Source organism: Onychostruthus taczanowskii, unplaced genomic scaffold (genome assembly GCF_017590055.1).
Source record: "Onychostruthus taczanowskii isolate IOZ18803 unplaced genomic scaffold, ASM1759005v1 scaffold57, whole genome shotgun sequence".
NCBI classification, from domain to species: domain Eukaryota; kingdom Metazoa; phylum Chordata; class Aves; order Passeriformes; family Passeridae; genus Onychostruthus; species Onychostruthus taczanowskii.
In genome coordinates, this window is record NW_024503346.1 from 3,201,738 (window position 1) to 3,221,904 (window position 20,167).

The following is a 20,167-nucleotide window of genomic DNA, read 5'->3' on the forward strand; positions in this document are numbered from 1 at the left end:
GCGGCTGCCGGGGGTCCAGCGGCCCCTCAGCACCCGAGGGGACAACAGCGAGCGGGGGGCGCGGGCGGGGACTCCGGCGGCCGCCCAAGATGGCGGCGCGTCCGCGCAGCCTGAGGAGGAGCGCGGTGTGCGGGTAACTGGGGCGGGCGGGGGGCGGCCGCCGCGGGGACGGCGATGATCGTGCTGGGCCGCGTCTCAGGCGCTCGCTGAAGGCGCTGCCTGCCCGGCCATGGCTCTGAGGGAGCTGAAAGTTTGCCTTCTGGGGGTAAGTGCTGGGCGGCGGGAGAGAGGGTGGGAGCGGAATGAGGGGCTGGCTGGAGAAGCTCTGTGGTGGCGGGGAGCCTCTTGTCAGAGCTCTGGGAAGCCTCTGGTGATGGCGGAGAGCCTCTGTCGGAAGCTGGAGAGGCTCTGTGGTGATGGTGGAAAGCTTCTCTCAGAACCTGGAGAGCCTCTGCCAGAGCCCGGAGAGGTGCCGAGTGTGGGGAGCTCTCCCCGGGCGCTGCCCGGCCCTCGCCCCGTCTCTCTGAGGGGACCGGGCGGAGGCGCCTTCCCCGCCGCGAGGGAGGCGTCTGCCAGGGGTCAATATCGCTCCTTTTCTGCCCTGTTCTCCTTTTTAAAAAATAACAGAGGAAGCATGAATATCCAGTGTACGCTTCCCTTTTCCTCCCAGGCCCTTTCAGGCTTGGAGTCCACAAAATAAATAGAAGCACCTGAAATCAAATTGGTGGGAGAGAGGGAGGGGCCTGAACTTATATTGTAAGAACAGATGCAGGAAAGTCTTGCAGGTGGTGGAAGGAGGAGACGTGGAGCAAAGTGAAGTAGAAGTTTAAAAATTGAAGGGAATGAAGCTGCTTGTTGGCTTGGTTTGGTCAGAGAGACCCACGTTGAACAGGTGGAGGTGTCCCCACCTGCACTGAAGCCCTCTGTTCAGAGTTGTTTTCTGCTTCTAAATGGCCACCTTGCCCTTCAGAGGGGAAGATTATGTGTTTGTGTGCCCTTCATCTTATGAAGGTATTTGGGATAACTACTGTTTGTGTTCACCTGGCCTGAGAAACCTTTTGTCGTGGAAGAAAAGGGGAATAAGCACCCAGGAAAATTTGTCCTTGAATTCCCTGAGCCAGGAACCACATCTGTGTTTCTCTTTTTTAAGATTTGCTCTGATTAATGAGACTGCAGTGTAAAATACAGAGCTGTGATAATGTGCTTTTTCTGAAGAGGAAAATAGCTTGGCAAGATGAACACAATCGTACATAGTGTACCCAAATTACTGCAATATTCAGGAGTTTTGGGGGAAAAAAAAGCATGAATGATGTCAAACTTCACTTTCAGTAAAGCAATTCTTCTGGGGTTTATTTCTTAAAGTTTTAATGACTCAGGAAATGTAAAGCAAAAAGTTTGTCTTCACATGTCTTAAATAAAATACAATTTCAAATGTCCAGCTTCTACTGAGAAGCATTTTACTACTAAGAGTTTAATTTCACTTCTAAATGTGACCTTTTGCTTTTTAACCATGGAGTCGATGGTGCAAACATACACAATGCAGAATTTTCATGGTTTGTTTCTTCTTTCACCATTTTTAGCACTGTAGAGTTGCATTAGTAACATGTTTCAGGTGTGTCACAGAAGAAATTTCAAGTCTTTCATTAAGCAGGGTGGGACAGCATTAGTCAGAGGTTGAATGCATGTGTCACACTTGTATAACTTCATGTACTCCACTGGTCCTCCATCCTGGTAAGCTGTACTCAGCTGCTGTATGTTTTACCAAAAGTGGGCTTTTCCCACTGCTGTTCCATTGGGAGGTGTGCATGGCTTTGTAAAAAAGCCCAAAGTTTGAGTACTAATAAGTGTGAATACAGATTTTTTTTGGTCCTTCAAAAAAAGAAAATCAACGATTTTGTTTAGAAAACTGTAGCTTGTTACAGACCTTTCATTTTCTACTAAATTAATGTAATACCTGAAGTATTCCACAACTTCTCTGAGATTCTCTGCAGGAATGTGTTACTCACTGCAGTGTACTGCAGGATTTGAGGACAAAAAGAATCATCTGTCTGTAGTAATTAATACTACTTTCAATTGTTTCTGTTCTTTCCTTAGGACACTGGTGTGGGCAAATCAAGTATTGTGTGGAGATTTGTTGAAGATAGCTTTGATCCCAACATCAACCCAACAATAGGGTAAGAAACTAAATGAAGTAAATGTGATTTGTGCAAGAATAAAATGAAATTACCTGAATAGATCACTTGGGAGTTCTTCGTGTGTGGCAGTTAAGTGTGGTAATAAACATAACAGCAGCCTTAATTAAGCTTGGGAGCTACCTCAGGACACGTAGGAGTGTTCTCAGCACTCCTGCAGCTTCCATTTTCCTCTGAAAGGTCTGGATCCATTTTTGTGTTGTTAATCTAAGCTAACAGTGAATAAATTACACTACAGATGCTGCTGCTAAAGGGGCAGCATGCTTTTCTCGTGCACAACCCTTAGATTTCAAATTCTAATTGTTGTGCAGCTCCACAGTTTCTAATTCATTTTTTTTAAGGCTCAAGTACTATAAGTCTTCTGGGTTTTTGAGGGTGGTTAACATACTAATTCAGGTAGGTCTCACCACTAATTAGTTAAAATGTTACACATCTGTATGCAATGCACACACAAATCTAACTGATTAAACTGGTTTTGCAGTTGGTCTCATAGGTAAGGGGGATATTTGAAATTTGAGCCTCAGAGTAGCAACATTATTGATTTCAAATCTTTGAATGGATAGAAGGAAGGGCAAGCATCAGGAATTCTTGGAGTGGTTGGATCTTTTTATTTCTTTTGCTGTCTTTTTTTTTCCTTAGTAAGTGTCTTTTGGGATGCTTTGATCAGAACCAATTTTTGGCCTATGGGAGGACAGCCTTTGCTTGATGCCAAGAGGTGTGTGGGGGTGTCAGTACAGCTTCCTGTCTCAGGTGTCTCACAGGCTCTGCTACAGCTTTGACCAAAAAAGATCCTGCTGATAAAGATCAGCTGTGTCTCATCCTGTCCTTCTGAAAAATTGGGGTTTCAGAGATCTCTCTCTTTTCCTTTACACCCCCCCCTCTTTTTTTGAGTACTGACATTGAACTGCAAAATGTTCTGTAGAAGTTTTGTTTAAATTTTTCTGTTAACAGAGGTTTATTAACAGTACTGAGATCATTATAGTTGCTTGAAGTGACAGACTGAAAATCTACCTCTTACCAACCTTAAGGAAATCATTCATGGTCTGAGGACTGGTTATTTTGGTAATTTTCTATATAAATGAATCAAAATTTGTCCAAATACAGGGATTGTGTGAAGTTCCAACAAGATTCACAGTCCAAAAACTTAAATTAATTTTTACTTTTTTTTTATACCTTGCTTTTAGTTCCTAATTGAGACTAGTAGGTGGAAAGGACAAAGTAAGGATTAGAAGGGCTTTGAGCATCTTGCAAAAGTAAAGCTGAGAATGTTTCAACTTTATTCCCTGGGTCTTTGAGTTCATGAGATATGATCTTGTTTCCTGTCCTGTTTTCATTCCTCTTAGAGTCAGCTGAGCAATCACACTTTGTTGTTGTCAATGTTCATTGCTCAATTTCTGATATGGGCAGCTGCAGGAGCCCTGTCAGAATTCTGCAACTTTTCTCCCCTCAGGATGCTGAGGGGCTTAAGGAATGGGGAGAAGATTAACAGCTGAAACATTGTGTAACTGCTTCCTTTCCTTTTCTTTCATGTATGTAGCTAATTGTCCTCTTATAGCATTGAAACAAGTCCAAAGCCTGCAGTTACATTTGCTACAAAAGTGTCAAGGACATCATTAAGTGGTTCTTAAGCCCCAAGATAAACTCAAGTTCAGAGTCCTGGGCTCAGGTATTCAAGGCTGATTGTGCTGAAATACTCTTGCTCTCTGAGTCTGACTGTACAGCAAGTTTGGGGTACTGTAAGAAGCTCCAGTGACTTCACAATCCTGTCAAAACTGGCAGAAGAACAAGTTTGGAAGTCTGTAGTATTTTCAAGTGGCAGGAATTAATCACACAAGAAGTGTTCAAGTTCACAGTGTGGGATCTCATGTGCTTAAAGCGGTTATGTCACTTATAGTTCCAGCTGTACAAGGATTTGAATTCAGTGTGTGGTTTTTCCAGTGAAAAATGTGCCTAGAGGTGAGAGATAGAGCAAAGGACTCCCTCTTGTAAAAGAGTAAGGTCACTGAATCCATGTTCTTATGGGTAATACACTCATTCAGCTAAAGCAGATCAAATAAGCCACAAAAGTACTTTGCAACTGTAAAACATCTAGAATTTGGGCAAGGGGAGAAGAACCTGGAGAGTAGGAGATATCTTTTTTTTGTCTTCTGGAAGTCCAAGAGCCTCTGCAAACTAAAATATGTAACTGGGGAGCTGTACAGGGTGCAGACAACAAGCAATTTACTCTATTGATTTCTGTGTCCTGTTAACGCCTACCAATACTGATATCCATCTCCTATGTTATTCCCAAGTATGGATTTACTAGCACTTATCTGAATGTTAGTACAGAGATAGGAAAAGAAATAAAGGGAAGAATTTGACCTCTTTCCCCCTGGAAGTTTCCAGTGTGCAATGAAGTGATTGCTGTGATGCTGTGAGGAAGGATGTTGTTAAAAGGCTGACCTTTCTGGCTGTTTTGGTCATACATCCTATATATTTTTATCCAAAGCTTGTAAACAAAACCTATAATATGTTGTGTTTTGGTAGTTGAATGCCAGTCTCTGAAAGGACATTTCATTCTCTCTTAATTTCAGCCTTTATATCTGAAATGATTCATCAATTGGCGTGTTTATGTGTAGGGAAAGCACTTTTATTGGAATGTGAACCTTCTTGAAAGCTCATGGTGGTAATGAATGTTCTGAGGATGAATTTATATTCTCAAAAAGCATGAACTGTGTCTTTTTTTTTTTTTCAGAGCCTCATTTATGACCAAGACTGTACAGTATCAAAATGAGCTGCATAAATTCCTGATTTGGGATACAGCTGGACAGGAGCGGGTAAGTAAAATCAATATCTGTGGAGAAAGTTTGGGCCAGAGCTTGGGTTACTTTCAACTCTGTCCCTGAAAGACACAGAGTAATGTGGTTTTACAAACATGTATTAGAACACTTGTTTCTATGCAGGTTCCTGTCAAGATGTGGCTGCTGTACATATGTTTTTATTTTTCATTGTTGTCATTATTTAAGTGTAAAGGTAAGGAAGATTACCTAAGAGGAGTTTATGAAACAATAGTCTGGGTTTAGATTCACTGGAAGGGAATGGTCCTTCCACAGAAAACAAGGCTGGTGTAGGGGGAAGCCAGCAGCTCTCTCTAGTACCATTTCTAGCTGAGCTTTAAACCTTCAACTGCAATGTTCACAGCCAGTGCAGCAACACAAGAATCAAAGTGAGATGAATTACCATGTTTCATAGTACAAGTAAGGCCTTGATTCTGGAAAAATGCACAACTGCTAACACATTCTGTTAGCTTCACTGTTAGGTTGTAAATGTGAGTAGGATGTAGATTTAGGCTTTCCAAAGAAGAGTTTCAAGCAATGTTACAGGTGATAACTGCTCTTTTATTCTTTTGTAAAGTTTTACTAATCAAATCTGATGGTGTTAGAAGCTATGTTGAGGAATCTCTTTTGAAATTTAAATTTTAATTTGATAGTTTGGGATTTTGATCTCTGCAGCATGCATAGTTCTGAGGGGAGGCAACAAAAGCTTTGAAGAAAATGACTAATCAGATGAAATCCCAGCTAATTAATTTGCATGATTTTGAAAAGGAAGACTTTGCTAGGGTACTTGCTTGCTTATGGATTACTAGTAAGAGTGGTAGAAATTACAGTAGCTGTATTAACAGTGCTTATTGTTGCTGTTTCTTGACTGCAAGTGAACTACTGGCAGCTGCCACTTACTCTAGATGAGTTTATTTAGAATGTGAGGTAACTGTGACAAAGGTTGGGTTATAACTTTAGGATAACAACTGGCAAATACAGCTGTACTGCTTTTCAGGATTGGCTTGAGAAACAGCCCAAACAAAAAAACAAACCAACAAAACAACCCTCCTAATAAAAACAAACAGAACAAACACTTTATAAAGCCTCAGTCATCCCTATCCACAGGCACTTGACCTTTAGGATTCCTGGTGGAACTGAGTTGCCAGGTTTTTGGCTTGATAATAGCTTTGATAGCTAGGAAGTAACTCAAGTGTATTTGTATTGTGATTTAGTGCTGTCAGTTTTGAATGACAATTTATTTCCTTCCAACAGCATCATATAAAGCAAACTGAAGTTGTCAGGGATGTTTCCCAGGAATATGTCCAACAGCATTTTGTGTTATCAAAAATATCCTGAGCCCTTCAATTCCCAGCAGTCAGTCAGCATTTGCTGTAAATAGTTTGTCTTAAGTGAACATCATAGCCCATTCTGGAATGTTATTGCTGCAAAGTGATATTCTGAGAGGTAGAGTATGAATTTTTAGAGGTTGGTACTCTTAAATGAAAAGCTTTATAAACATGCCTGCCACTATTTGGCAGGAAACATCCATTACATTTTAGCATTCCATCCTGTTCACTTTAACTGTGCAAGCAATGGGAGGATCCTGTAATTTGGCTTCACATCTAATCTGAGGAAGGATCTCTGTACATGACCAGCATGTTCCTGATCTATTTTTGGATTCTCTGTGATACCTCTTTAATTTTCTTCCATACAAGTTGCTTGATATCTTTATTGAAATCAAAAAAGGAAAGGTGTCTTACCAGGACTGTGACACCTGTGAAGTTTATATTCCATGTTTGAGAGAACTCACTGGAGACCCCAGTATAACCAAGGAAATCAGTGAAATGTGAGCAGGGGTGTTTACTTTGAAATGATTCAGGATCTTCAAAAAGGTTTCTTTCTCCAGAGCAGGACAGCACTGTCAGTGCTGTCACAAATGGGCTGTACACCTGCCTGGCCCTGAAATCTGTAGCACAGTTTTGTGGTCATGCAATGTATCTGCCAATGAATTATGGAAGGGATTCCCTCTGTGGAATAGATCTGGAATACTAAAAATGTCCACACCATTCTTGGAGCTGAAATGTCTCTGCTGAGCTATGATGTGGAATGCATGGAATTCACAGTCCTGGCTTCTTGAGGAGTGTGTGCTGTTTCCCATTTCAAAAGCCCAGCTGCAAATAGTGCTGTACTGCCCTGGGCACCCCCTTGCTCTCAGTGGCTTTGGGGTGGCTGGATAGCCTTGTTCCAGAGCTGGAAATGTGCACCAAGTCATTCACACACCTCATCTGCACACAGACCTTATTTCTTCTCTCATTTCTTTTACACTGAGCTCAGTTGATAGGAGGTCACTTGCAGTAATTAGAATTTTTGCTTTCTTACCTAATAGTTTTGAGTTTCTCTGCATAGTTACATTATGCATAATTACATGAATAATTCTGTGAAAACACAAATTGGAGACTGGAGGCAAGCTGAGGTCTTTGGAAAAATTGCAAAAGGAAAATCCAGTGTTTCTGGTAACATCTGTTTTGTTAATACATTTTATCTGCCGACTGCTCTTAGGTGGAAAAAACTATCTAAGTGTTAGCAGACAGGAAATGAGAGTAATACAAAATCAGCAAGTGAAAGTTGGTTTATTCCCAATGTAAATAGTGGAATAATCAAAAAGCCAGGTTGCAACCAGTCCAAGTGGTGGTTTACCAAATATGTTTCCCTTTATATTTTAGTACTTACAAGGAAGAGAGGGATTATGTCCCAATGTGAACTGAATGCCTGCCCATGTTTCCCTTTCCCACTATTAAATATTTTTATATTCTGAACTTTGCATTCAAAATCCTATTTTCAAAACAGAATTTGAGAGCCAAATGTAAATGGTCTGGAATTCTGCTTTATAGCAAGATTTTTATGATTTATTATATTACTCTCAGTTGAACTGTACTAAGCAAAAGGAAATTGGTATTTTATTAGAAATGAATAAGCCTTTATGAAAAACTGTATCCAATTCATTATTTTTTCCTTGAGTAATAAGATGCACAAAAGCTCTAAATCATAATGCTTACATGAAACCAATGCATGCAGTTTACTCTGCACTTTGAAGGAAAGTTCTGGTTGCTAGATTAGTTGTCTTGGCTTTTTTAAAGTTGGCAGAATATCCCACTGTTCTTAAGAATGCTTCATTGATATTTTTGATGCAATGTGATTGTGTACTTTATTGCTCTTTTTTAGCACTGGATTCATAAGGTTCTGTCCACTCAAAGGTACAGCCCTACAAAGCAAACAGACCTGCTGTAGATTTAATTCTGAAAATTGCAAGAAAGCAGCCTTTTATCTAGAGTGTTCCTTAAAGCTCTGCTTCCAACAGGGCACATAGTTGTGGGCTTTTGCAGTTTTTTGGTTTAAATGTGCTTCTAAATTTGAGGGAAAAACTGAAGCAAAATCCTTAAAGCCATAAGTTACATTCTGAAGAAATCAACATTTCTAGCATTTAAGTCTGATGACTGATCCACAGGGCTAGAAGCTGATAGTAGCTTCTGATCTGAACATTTCAGATCAAAATTAATATATGCTAGTTTTCTTAACATTTTTGTCTTAGTCAAAGTTGACCTTGCTTCTCCCTGCATTTCTGCCCTTGTTTGGTGTTTCAAGCTGAGCACATGCATGTTTGTGCAGACAGTCTGTTAAGGGAGAGGTTCTAATCTAGCCAAAATAAGATCAAGTTTGCTTTGCTGCTGTTTGCAGTAGGTGCTGCTGAGCCCCACACGATTTATTGCCTGGCCTTAGCAGAACAATGCCTTCCTGGGAGATTATGTGCTCTACTGCACAGACTAGTTGTGACTGTAAAGGAAAGTTTTTCACTGCTGTGATCTTGGTTTTCACTTTATCAATAGTAATACCAGTGATAGTGAGGTTCTGGAGGTCAGAGGAAGATCAGGTTTATGTTTGCTGTCTTTCTTCCAGTTTCGTGCTTTAGCCCCGATGTATTACCGAGGGTCAGCAGCAGCCATTATAGTGTATGACATCACAAAAGAGGTAAGAAACTTGATCTTGACCCAGCATTACAATTTCTGCGTTTTTTTCTCTGTGTCATGGGCCAGTTCTGACTCTTAATTTCTTAATTCCTTCCTTCTTCTTTCTTTTTTTTTTTTTTTCCACATTAGGAAACTTTCTCAACGTTAAAGAACTGGGTTAAAGAGCTTCGCCAGCATGGACCTCCCAACATTGTTGTAGCTATTGCAGGAAATAAGTGTGATCTTAATGATGTCAGGTAAATAACTGCTGTCAGTTTTGAGGGTTTTCCTTAAGCCCTAGCATTACATATTTTAAGATTTTAGAGCAGCTGAAAGGTATAGAACAATTTAAGCTGTTCTGCTCTAGTGTTGTAGTTTCACAAGGGATTTGAGCTATTTCTGCTGTCAGAGGACATGGGGTTTGAGCTGTTTCTGCTGTCAGAAGATGTGGTTAGTCTGCCCTTGGATGGTCTCACCCACTTCCTCTCCTGTGCTGGTGTGAGTACACGTGTGATTGGGCAGTAAATTGGGCTGTAAAATGGATCCAGATTAAAACTAACCCTTAAAAAAAAAAAAAAACCTGATCCAAGTATATTTATGTTTCTCACACCATGAACACTTGCTGGCATAACGGTGTGGGGATAGCAGAGTAAGGAATGAGCAGTTTACAAGGAGACAGGATTACCTTTTCAGGTGGCAGTGCCAAGTTACACAAACCTAAACTGCCTGTGAAACTATAGTGTAATAGAAGCTGTTTACCTCACTTTACAAGAAGTGCCCCTGTCAGTCTGTAGCACCTCATTTTGTTAGGAAAAACACCAAGCCTGTTGGAAAGCATTGTGTAGCTTTTTCTGACTTGCTTGTTCAGGTGCCTTCCTTCCCTGCTTAAATATTGGGGTGGAATTGGCAGTGGCCAAAATAGTTGCAGGGAGCGGGAAAAGCTCTTGAGAAACTTTATGAACAGCCAAACTTTCAGGAAGGCATGTACTAAAAACAAAAGAAGGCCTTTTTTATTGATGTCCTGGTTAAATAAGGCAAAATTCAGAAAGAAGGTGTGTGTAAACTTCTTGGGTTTAGGTTTTGCTGGGAAAGGCACCACAGCTGGTGTCTCAAAGGAGACAGCTAGTTATATCTTTAAAGAACTACTGCAAAGGTTGCTCTGAGTATGGTTTTACAAATTGTTAATACCTAGAAGTCATCTAGTGAGCTCTAATAACTTTGATTAGAAGTAGCATGTCTTTTGAAGGAAATAGAGTGTAAAATTATTTGGAACAGAATTCACATCTCACATGCTCAGCTGGCATCATAAGTGTAAACATTGCTCTTCAAGCTAATGAGGAAGATTCCTTGCACTTTAGTCAGAGGCAGTATTGGACTCACTGCTCAAAGTCTGTGCTCTTGATATCCTAAAGTCCTTCATTACTGAAAGTAGCCTGTGTGTTGTAGAAATTGTATGTGAAGTGATACAACATAAAGTCCAGACCTCCCTACAGTTACTGGGGTTTGTATTTTTCATTTTGTTTAAGGAAAGATACAAAATCATCAGCTTGCCTACTTTGGGGTGCAGAATAACTTGTACAATTCTGTGTGCTCAATATAAAAATACTTATTTTGTATAGCTACATATTCATGCAAAGTAAATGCTGTGCTGGTGATTTTGGGAGATTCTTTGGTTTTGTAAAGAGTCATAAAAAATTCCCAGGATGACTGGAAATAATGCTTTAGGCTTTTCTTAGGACATATAAAGCTGGTGGGGTGAATAACACACCAGCAGGATTGATTGCAGACCCAAGCTTAGAGCACTCCAGACAAAATCACTGCAGTGTTGTCAGATGGATTAAGGCCTTGGGTAGTTCATGATTGTGCTCGTGCCTCAAGGCAGGGAGACAGCACAGAGTAAAGAATGAGCATCAGCTTCAGCATGAGGGAGCACTGTGATGCTAAACAGGTAAAATATTCATTATAGGAGACACTTAAAAACTTAATCTGTCCCTTAAGGTTTTGTGTAATGGGGTTCTTTTGCATTCATGAATTTTTCTTTGTTTTCTTTTTTTTTCCCAGAGAAGTCATGGAAAAAGATGCTAAAGACTATGCAGATTCCATTCATGCAATATTTGTAGAGACAAGTGCGAAAAATGCAATAAACATTAATGAACTCTTTATAGAAATTAGTAAGTATTTAAACAGTTAATGCACTTCTGAAAAAAAAATGAGCAGAAATTTGATTTGTATATTACTTCTTGTGCTGTTTGGGTGAAAATTTACGGCCTTAATACTAAATTCATTACAGTCTGACGTGACTACAAACTGCAAAATGAGCTGCATGGATTTCTGGTCACCTAATGACCTCTAGATATTCCTTCTAGAGGTTTTCAGCCTACTGTGATGCTGCTGGATAAATAGCAGGCGAGGTACTCATGTCAGAAGTCAGTGTCATCTTACCATGTCTGTTATTGAATGTTCCAATTAGTACTTCCAAGGTTATGGAGGAGGAAGGAAATGGCATCAGGATGATCCAGACTTCATACATCTGAGAAAAGGAATTAAGTTCTCACTCTTAGTGCTTAGGCTAAAATAAGTGTATTTTTAAAAATACAAAAATTCATAAATGCCAGATTACTGCATGGGGAATAGCAACTACTGCATGTAGATTTTCCTCAACTATGTTTGTAGTACCTTGGGGTTTTTTTATATTAAATTGCAAATCTTTTCTGTCCTGTTTGTGGTGAGGATAACAATGATACTTTTTATATATGTGAATAAAAAGCAGACAGTATTCCAAAGTGAATTCTATGCAATATTATTTGGAGGATATGTGTCAAGTAGCAGCACCAATGTGTAGGTGTGTCAGCCTGTTTGTGAAAAGAGGACTAACTACAGAAACATCTGATTTAAGAAAAAAAATAGGGTCTATAGAAGCAGCTGAATATATTGAAGCTGATGTAAAAACTATATGCTGTAGATTAGCTTCCTGATTTATTGACTTAATAGTTGCTCTCTAAAATTGATCTTGAATAAATTATGGGGGAAAAAAAATCATAAATCTTCCTCAGAAGAGAATGCTCAACCAGGAACAGTCCATTTTAAAGACTGATGAGATGAGTAAAGCAGCTCTCTCTACAAGCACCCTTTTGTTAAGCCCAGTGCAGGTAATCTGTGGAAATCCAGGTCAAGATGGTTGTTCTCAAGCTATTCCAGATGGTATTGCATCCTGCAAAGTATTCTCCAAGTGCTTTTACAGCTTAGCTGTCCAGGTCTAGATGAATCTGAAGTGTAGCTGCTGCTAAATTGACTTCAAACTGCCTCCGCTGTCCTTTTGTGCAGCCGTCCCTCTTACAGACATAACACAGACTGCTGCTGCCATCCTGCTGGGCAGGAATGTCATCCCTAGTGACCTGTGGCTAACTGAAGGCACATTTTTATATACAGAGCATACACCGGATGCTTAGAATTAGTTTCAAGTATAACATTTCCTATATATTTCTTTTTCCTGCCTCCCTGTAGGTCGCAGAATTCCATCCACTGACACCAACCCCGCATCCAGTGGGAAGGGCTTCAAACTTCGACGACAGCCATCGGTGACAAAACGCAGCTGCTGTTGACTGACCCCTCAGAAAGTCAAACTTTATACAGTAGGTGGTCTTGGAAGTTAATGGTTCACGTTGGGTTTATATTATCAGTCTTAGATCTTTATCTGCTGGTGTTCATACACCCGGGGTCCCCCAAAAAGGGACCGGCTCATCTGACACGTGTGCGCGCGCAGAAAAGACTGCAGCGGTCAGGGCAGCCTGCCGGCTGCCGCAGCGTGCGGTGTCTCTTGCATTGCATTCAAAGGGAATCCATCATCACTTCTTTGGCCTTGCTTGATTGGAAGGTGACTGCGTGGATGGTAGAACTGAAATGTTTTCGTAGTTTTGTAATCAAGGTTTTGGGAGGTTTTTTTGTAAAAAGGGAAATGAGCACTTTCGTGGGAGATTGGGTTAGGAGGAGTCTGGAAGTTAGATGTCATTTCTTCCTTTACTTCAGTGAGCCTTATTTTAAATTTTGGTGTAGCTACTCCAAAGTATGATGGGACAGTTGATGTGAGATGGCTACAGAATAAGCAGCTGAAGACAAATAGTAGGCAAATCAGTCCATCCAGTCCCCAAATCCCATTTGCACTTTTTATTTAAGGATGATCTGCACTGGGGGTGGGGACACAAGCAACAGATCTTAAACCACAGACAATCTTCTTTTTCATGCTGACTGTAATCACTTTAAGGCAGACTGCTATGCTTATAGGCATCTTTTTGTTGTTACAAGTTTTTTAATGTTAAGATGTTGGTTGAAGAAAATTACTTGTAGATCTGACTAAATGAAGTGGTTGCTGACTAAAAAGAGATGCTGTAAACATGTGCTGCCAGTGGTTCTGATAAGACCTACAAGGTTTTGGGGAAAGCTTTTAATTGCTTGGCATGTGTAAAGTGTTCATATTATATTTATGAGACCAATGTTTAAAGTGTTATAAATTATGTAAAAACGGTAAAAAATAATACAATCTACACTCCTTCCATTCCACACCTAGGGATAAACTCTTGGGGAATCTCCATCAGGGGTTTTTTCCTGCATTTTAGGTATTGTCACTGTGAGTTCATCCAGAGGCAGATGAAATTCTTTCTCTTTCAATGACATTTGAAAGGGCAAACAGAACATCCTGTTGGGGCAGCACAAGGCCTGTCTGTTGAACAAGCTTTCATCTGGGGTGCACCCAGTCTTTCCTATTTCAGGCACAAAAATACACATAGGAAGTAACCTTAAGACGTGGTAATGTAGATCGTTACCTCTTGGTTCCTGGGGTTTTTCATCTGTGAGGGTTTTTAGCAAATCAGTGTTTAGCTTATTCTGTATGGATTTTAGTAGGCTTTCAATTAAACTATAGGTTGACCATACCTGTTTGTGCTATTTTATTTATTTTTACTTTTTGTTTCTTACCAGCACTAGTGAGAAACTTTTATACTTTTGAAGAAAAAGAGCTTGATAGACTTGAGTATGTACTAAAATATGCTGGTTAGCTTTAGTATCCAACTGAACTCATGATGATGCTTATTCTTTTTTTTAATCTGGTTTTCTATCATCTCAAGTATTTTCTCTGAAGGAAATGTAGGAAAATTTGTAAGAAATGAAAGGACTTGTACTTCAGATTCACTTGTGTTACTGAAAATTCTTGGAGAGCTGAGCAGAACAGGCAAACTGGTACATTGAGGTTTTTGGACATGTCAGTGAGTTTAATGATATTTGGTGACTACATTTTTGTCATGCCTTTTCCTTACCGTGCCTGCATTGCCAATTCTGCCTTCTTTGCCACAGTCCCACAGGCTCCATGCTTCTAGAGAGCCCAAGAAATCCAACTCCATGGGTATGCACCCTACTCTTCCTGCAGATCTGATCTTGAATTGCTGCAGGAAAAGTGTAACAGCCAGTGTTCCAGATTGTCCAAACTGCCAGCCCTGGAGTGAGGCTGCTTCTTAATATTTGCCTATTTAAAAAGACAGACAGTTGGTGTAAGTTCTTCTGAGTCCAGAGAAGTGTTTATTGATCAGTGGCCCTGCTGAACGCTGGAATGCAATCGTCCCTGCATGAGATGCACATGCTCATTGTTTCATTTTTGATGGAGAAAAGTGGTTTCTTTTGTATTAATAATTTGTTAGGTCAGCTGCTTTGATCTTGCACTAGGCTTGCTGGAATTGATTATATTTTGTCCTAACATAGCTTCTCTATTTGGAGATAGATGGGTATTGGAGTGTTTGGAGTACAGATTATCAACCATTCCAGCTACATTTTTAATAACTTTCTTCCTGGTAAGAAGTTGCTAAAAAAGCTCAGGATTAAAGTTTTATTCCACCATGTCTTTCTGTCTAATGAGTGGAGCTCATCAGAGAGACTCAACTTTCAGATACTGTCAAAGGGGATTACACAATCTCAGAATGGTTCAGGTTGAAAGGGACCACAGTGAGTAATCTGGTTCAACCTCCCTGCTCAAGCAGGGTCATCCCAGAGCATATTGCACAGATTAATTTCTGCAGAACATGTTTGAAAGGGAAAAATGTCATGTATGTAAAAATGTAACAAGTTGTATGTTATATCATTGATCCAGAGCATTTTTAGCTGAAAAAAATGACTTCTAAACACCACCAGTTCTTTCTCATGAAAGTCATAGAATTGAACAAAAATAAAATTTGATAAATATTTCATTCTTAAGCTTTGGAGTAACCTGAATGTGCTCTCCAGGTTTTGGAAGGTGTCTTCATCTGATCCTCTAGTGAAACAGTCACTTAGCTGACTCGCCAGGTTCTCAATCTGTGCTGCAGTTAGTTTTCTAGGATATTTTATATACATGCTGAAAACTGGTATATCAAGTGCCCAAGTAGGTGAAATTTAGAAACTGACATTTAGTAGCATTTAGTAATCATACTACTGAAAATGGTTATAGGTGCTTTGAAAAGTTCTAAGACAATTCTAACAACTTTTGCTGTTACTGTGAAGGTAAAGACTTTATTTTAGGTCCAACAGATCTCTGCACTCCAGATCCTGCTGACATCAGTGAGACCCTTCCTTTAAGTGCTGCAGGATCAGACAGTTAATGGTTTAGAGGGATGTTTTATGCAGACTGGAGTCTTTGATGTGTTGCTTTACATTTAATGCCACCAGCCTGCTCAAGAAGGATTATTTACTTGCTTGGGAAGAGAGTAAGAGGAGAGGAGCCAGGACCTACTTATTGATTTGGAAGTCTAATCCTTTAACCTGGTTGAGGGAGAACTACAGCCTTGGTTAAAGCTTCATTTTAATTATCAAAAAGTAATTCATGGCGAAAATCTTGAATTATTTACAAGTTGGCCTCAGCAAGGTTTTTTCTGTTACACTGTTGCGGTTAAATTACTCCTTCACATTAGTGTTTAGTTCCAGTATGACACATCACTAGTTGGAAAAGGAAGCTTTAGCAGTGATGTTTGAATTTCTTGCTTGTGAAACAGTCTTTAGTGTGTGTTAAGGATGGCGTAGGCTATTTGTGGTGAGCTGTGTCAGCAATCTGCACAGGAATGGATGATTTACAGGACAGAAGCTGTCAGAACAGTGGAGCTGCTCACCCTGGAGTGAACCTCACTCAGCAGCAATAGCCACAGACAAGCAGGGCAAAATCATCTCCAACACGAGGAGAACCTGCATAATTCACTGGCTTCAACTTCTACACTCCCTGCTCATTTTGTAAAAAGGCTTCATGTGTCTCTCCTGAATCCTTACAGCCTCTAAAAATGGCTTTTTGGTTCATAGTTGAGAGAAGAGGACAAACTTTCTTAACTTTTCTAGCAGGAAGTCATTGTACAGCCACCTGATGAGATGGTTTGTACATCACAAGTCAGTTACTCAAAGCAGAAGAATTGTGTACTTTGAATTAAGTCTCTAAAAATCTGCAAAACATTCCCTATAGAAAACTGATGATGTTTCATGTGCAGGTCCCATCTTTGGTAATAGATCACAGCCTAGTGATGGTAGGTGGCAGAAGATTTACAGAAATATGATGATAGTGTGAATTACCAATGTAAGATGGAAATACAAGTTCTAGTATTAAAGTAGTCATGTTAGTTTTCCTTTGAGTCATATGGTTCCAGCTTGTCAAAAGGAATATGCTTGAAAATACATATTTGTATATCTTACAAAAATTCCGGTGCCAAAATATAATTCCCTAAAATTATTTTAGGCCTTCTGACGCTAATGTTGTTTCTGAAAAATCCCTTCTGATATTCTGGAGGTCTCAATGCAAACCACTTCTTGCTCAGCTACATCAGAAATGCACAACTTGGAAAAAATTGAACAAGCATTACCAGACTTTATCCCTAAAGTGTCACAGATAAAAAAATCTTTCAAGGATATAAAACTATCCTGAAATCCAAGAATACTGATGAGCTTCTGACATGTCAAAATGTTCCTAGGGTCAGCTTTCTCCTCCTTCCCCCCTCCATTTCCTCCCACCCCACCCAGCCCTGAATTTTTATCATAGTGTTGTCAGAGTGCACATGCTATGAAGAGCTATTCAGAAATACTTAGAGAAGTTCTAATGGCTGAGAGTTACATGGTGCTCCCTATTTTACCTGAAGAATCGAGGCAGTAGGATGAGTTTTCTCAGTGTAGAATAAAGACTTCTTAGAAGAAACAATTTTGCTGTTCCTGTTACATCAACCTGCAAATTGATGTTCCTAAATTTTTGCTTAAACACTAAGTATAAATTTTATTTAAGGAGCTAATTACCTTTGTAAAGATTTTCTTTTAAGAAGGTTGGCGTTTGCTTTGCTTGGCTTCTGTTGATGTTTTCACATACGTATTGTTGAACAAACCAACTTTTTCCAATGTTGAAGGACACAGACCACTCTTCTGTCATGCTCTTCATCACTGTGGGTGTGATACTCCATCCAGTTGTTGCACTTGAATATTCTGTAACTCTGACACCTTGAGAGATTCACTGCTACTATCTTGCCTCACTTTTACTCATGTTACAGTATGTATTTCCTATTAAATCCATTATGTTTTCTTGGCAATTTGTTCTTTGTTTCCTTATGGGATTTAGACAAGGATAGGTGGTAGTGTCTATTTTGCCACAAAGTTCTAGAAGTATCTGTCACAGCAGCAAATATTTGTAAGCTACAGGGTAATTCATTAGCACAGCCTTATGAAACTGTTACAGCAGCTGAGACCTGTGCCACGACTGTATTTTACCACATAACAAAGGCTAAAAGAACATTCACCTGGAGGAGCAAGTTATTGTAAGCCTCTAGTCCACTCTTCTGTATTTTAACTTCCTTTCTTGTCCTTCTTTCTGAAATTGTGTATCCAACACTGACACTGTGATGGTGAGTTAATTGATTTAAGGCACAGAAATGGATTGCATTTCTGTAGCTAAGATGCTTAAGACTTCCTGGCAATCTTCCCACTTGTACCCCCCACAGTGAGGACTATGAAGAAAAAAAAGGTTTTTTTCTGATTGAGAAACTGCATTTGTGTGTTCAGGACACAAAAATAACCTGATATGCATAGAGCTCTTGCAGTGTAGTAAATGTTTGCCTGTAAAATGTGTAAAGGTTAACCTTTGTATCAGCAATTCTTGTCACTCATAACAGCATTCTGCCTTTTCATTGTAGGATGGGTTAACCTGTTACAAGGGTTGAAAGGTCTGTGCCTTCTATTATCTCTTACTAAAACAAACTTAAGCCGCTCAAAGTTATAGAGCATTTGCAGCACTGTAAACTGCACAAATTTCCACCCATTGCTTCACTGCATGAAGTGTAGTCAGATTACTAGTGATGAAATATTGTAGTGATGAATTCCCAAGCTTCTGAATGTTTTGAGACTTTTTTTAGTCTTCTCTTGGGCTGGTCCTGAGAGCGTGTACAGGTTTGTCTGTATTGTTGGTTTGTAGATGCTAATGAGGAAAACCAGGCTTTTGTTCTCTCCTTTTTGTTTGAGTCGTTACACTCCCATATAGTGCATAGAATGCAAACAAAGAAATGTTGATTTGACATAATGTAAACAGCCTTTTCAGCCTAAGCATTCATAATAAACTTTTATAGTGTAATAACATGCTAAATCACTACCAGTCTGATGTATTGTGCAAAAAAAAAAGGTGTAAACATTTTATTAATAAAAAGCTTTGTTTATAAATATGCTGGCTTGTTCATAAATGCTTCCAAAATTCTCCACATCTTAAAAAACAGTCTCTATAGCAATACAATTATAGAAGAGGAATGTAAGCAATCGTTTACATGTACAAATGACTGGAATAGCTGTTTTCCAGAAGTCCTGACTACTGGTGTTCAGAAACTGGAGCTTTTCCCTGGTCTGTGTACACACAGACAAAGGCAGAAGATCCTGTGCAAAGAAGGGATGGGGGCAAACAGCAGAGAGAATGCAGCTTTTGTGTAACACTTCCTTTCTTTGCAGCACCATGCCTGAGAAACTGCAGGCCACACACAGGCTTGTCAAGCAGGGCAAGGCCTGACAAATTCTATCAGGGCCAAGTTATTTAATACATTGCTTTTACCTTCGACTGCATGAAATGCACAGTGCTCAACTGCTTAGGCCAGGTTTCTGTCAATCAAAACTGTAAAGTGCTTTTAATATCTGCATAGTGTCATGGGCCTGTTGTGCTAGGAAGGGATCTTCTCTTGTTTGTTAATACAGCCAGCTGGTTGGTGGCTTGCTTTTTTTAAACCACTGCTCTGGTGCTTATGTAGTCCTCAAAAATATGGATTTGGCTGCAGTTAACTCGCTTGTCTTACATGATGCTTAAAAGACGTGGTTTGGTTGCTTTAATCTGGGATGCACATCTAACCTGTTGAGTTAATAGCAACCTTCAAAAGCTAAATAAACATAAAGTCCTGTTTCTGAGCTGTTGTTTCACATGAAAAGGTTGGGTACAAGTTTTTACTAAGCAAGTGGCTGCAGTTCCTATGCAGGAAACACATACCATGTCATCTTTTGTTTAACAGAGACCTGGAATAATTTAAATTTCTTGTTACCTGCAATTTTGAAGTTATGCTCTTAGATGTGAACAAACTGTTTTTGAATAGTGTCAGATGGGTTTGTCTAAGATGGCATGAATGTGCATCAGGGAGAGAGAGCATAAGAAGGGTAGACACAAGGAATATGCTGGAATAGAGAGAAAAAGACACTTGTATGTGTTTACATAGGGAATCTGAGAATTAAATGCAAACCACTGGATTTTCACACACACAATGAGAATGTTTCACTTGGATCAAGTCTTTCATAGCTTCTAAGGCAGAAGTTTTGCAAAAAATAAACTTGTTCTTTCAAAATTGTTTCAGTACAAAGCTTTCAGGTGCTGTCCAGCATTTCCCTGCAGTGTTCATCCCAATTTTCTCCTGTTAATCAAAAACCCTCGTGGGCAAGAAGTTACCTTTTAGTCTTGTGGCTGAATTGTCCCCAGTGAGAGCTGTCTGTGGAGCAGGGATGGGGTATTGCAGGTGGCCTCCATGCACACCCAGTTCAGTGAATCTGACCTGCACAACATTAAATGTACACACATTATTTACATGCAACGAAAACCTGACAACCTACATTCAGTAGACTTCATAAATTTCCAACTTAAACAATGCTGTGCTTTGTAAAACCTTCAGCCTGGATG

At 39.7% G+C, this 20,167-nt stretch overlaps 1 protein-coding gene across 1 annotated transcript; it reads left to right on the plus strand.

The window, feature by feature from the left end:
* Positions 1-128: 128 nt before the first annotated feature.
* Positions 129-18,684, plus strand: RAB22A (RAB22A, member RAS oncogene family). Its single transcript, XM_041417911.1, has 7 exons — positions 129-265; positions 2,095-2,174; positions 4,927-5,008; positions 8,945-9,016; positions 9,145-9,251; positions 11,056-11,165; positions 12,499-18,684. The coding sequence occupies exons 1-7, from the start codon at positions 230-232 to the stop codon at positions 12,594-12,596; spliced, it is 585 nt and encodes a 194-aa protein (XP_041273845.1). The 5' UTR covers positions 129-229; the 3' UTR covers positions 12,597-18,684.
* Positions 18,685-20,167: the final 1,483 nt, after the last annotated feature.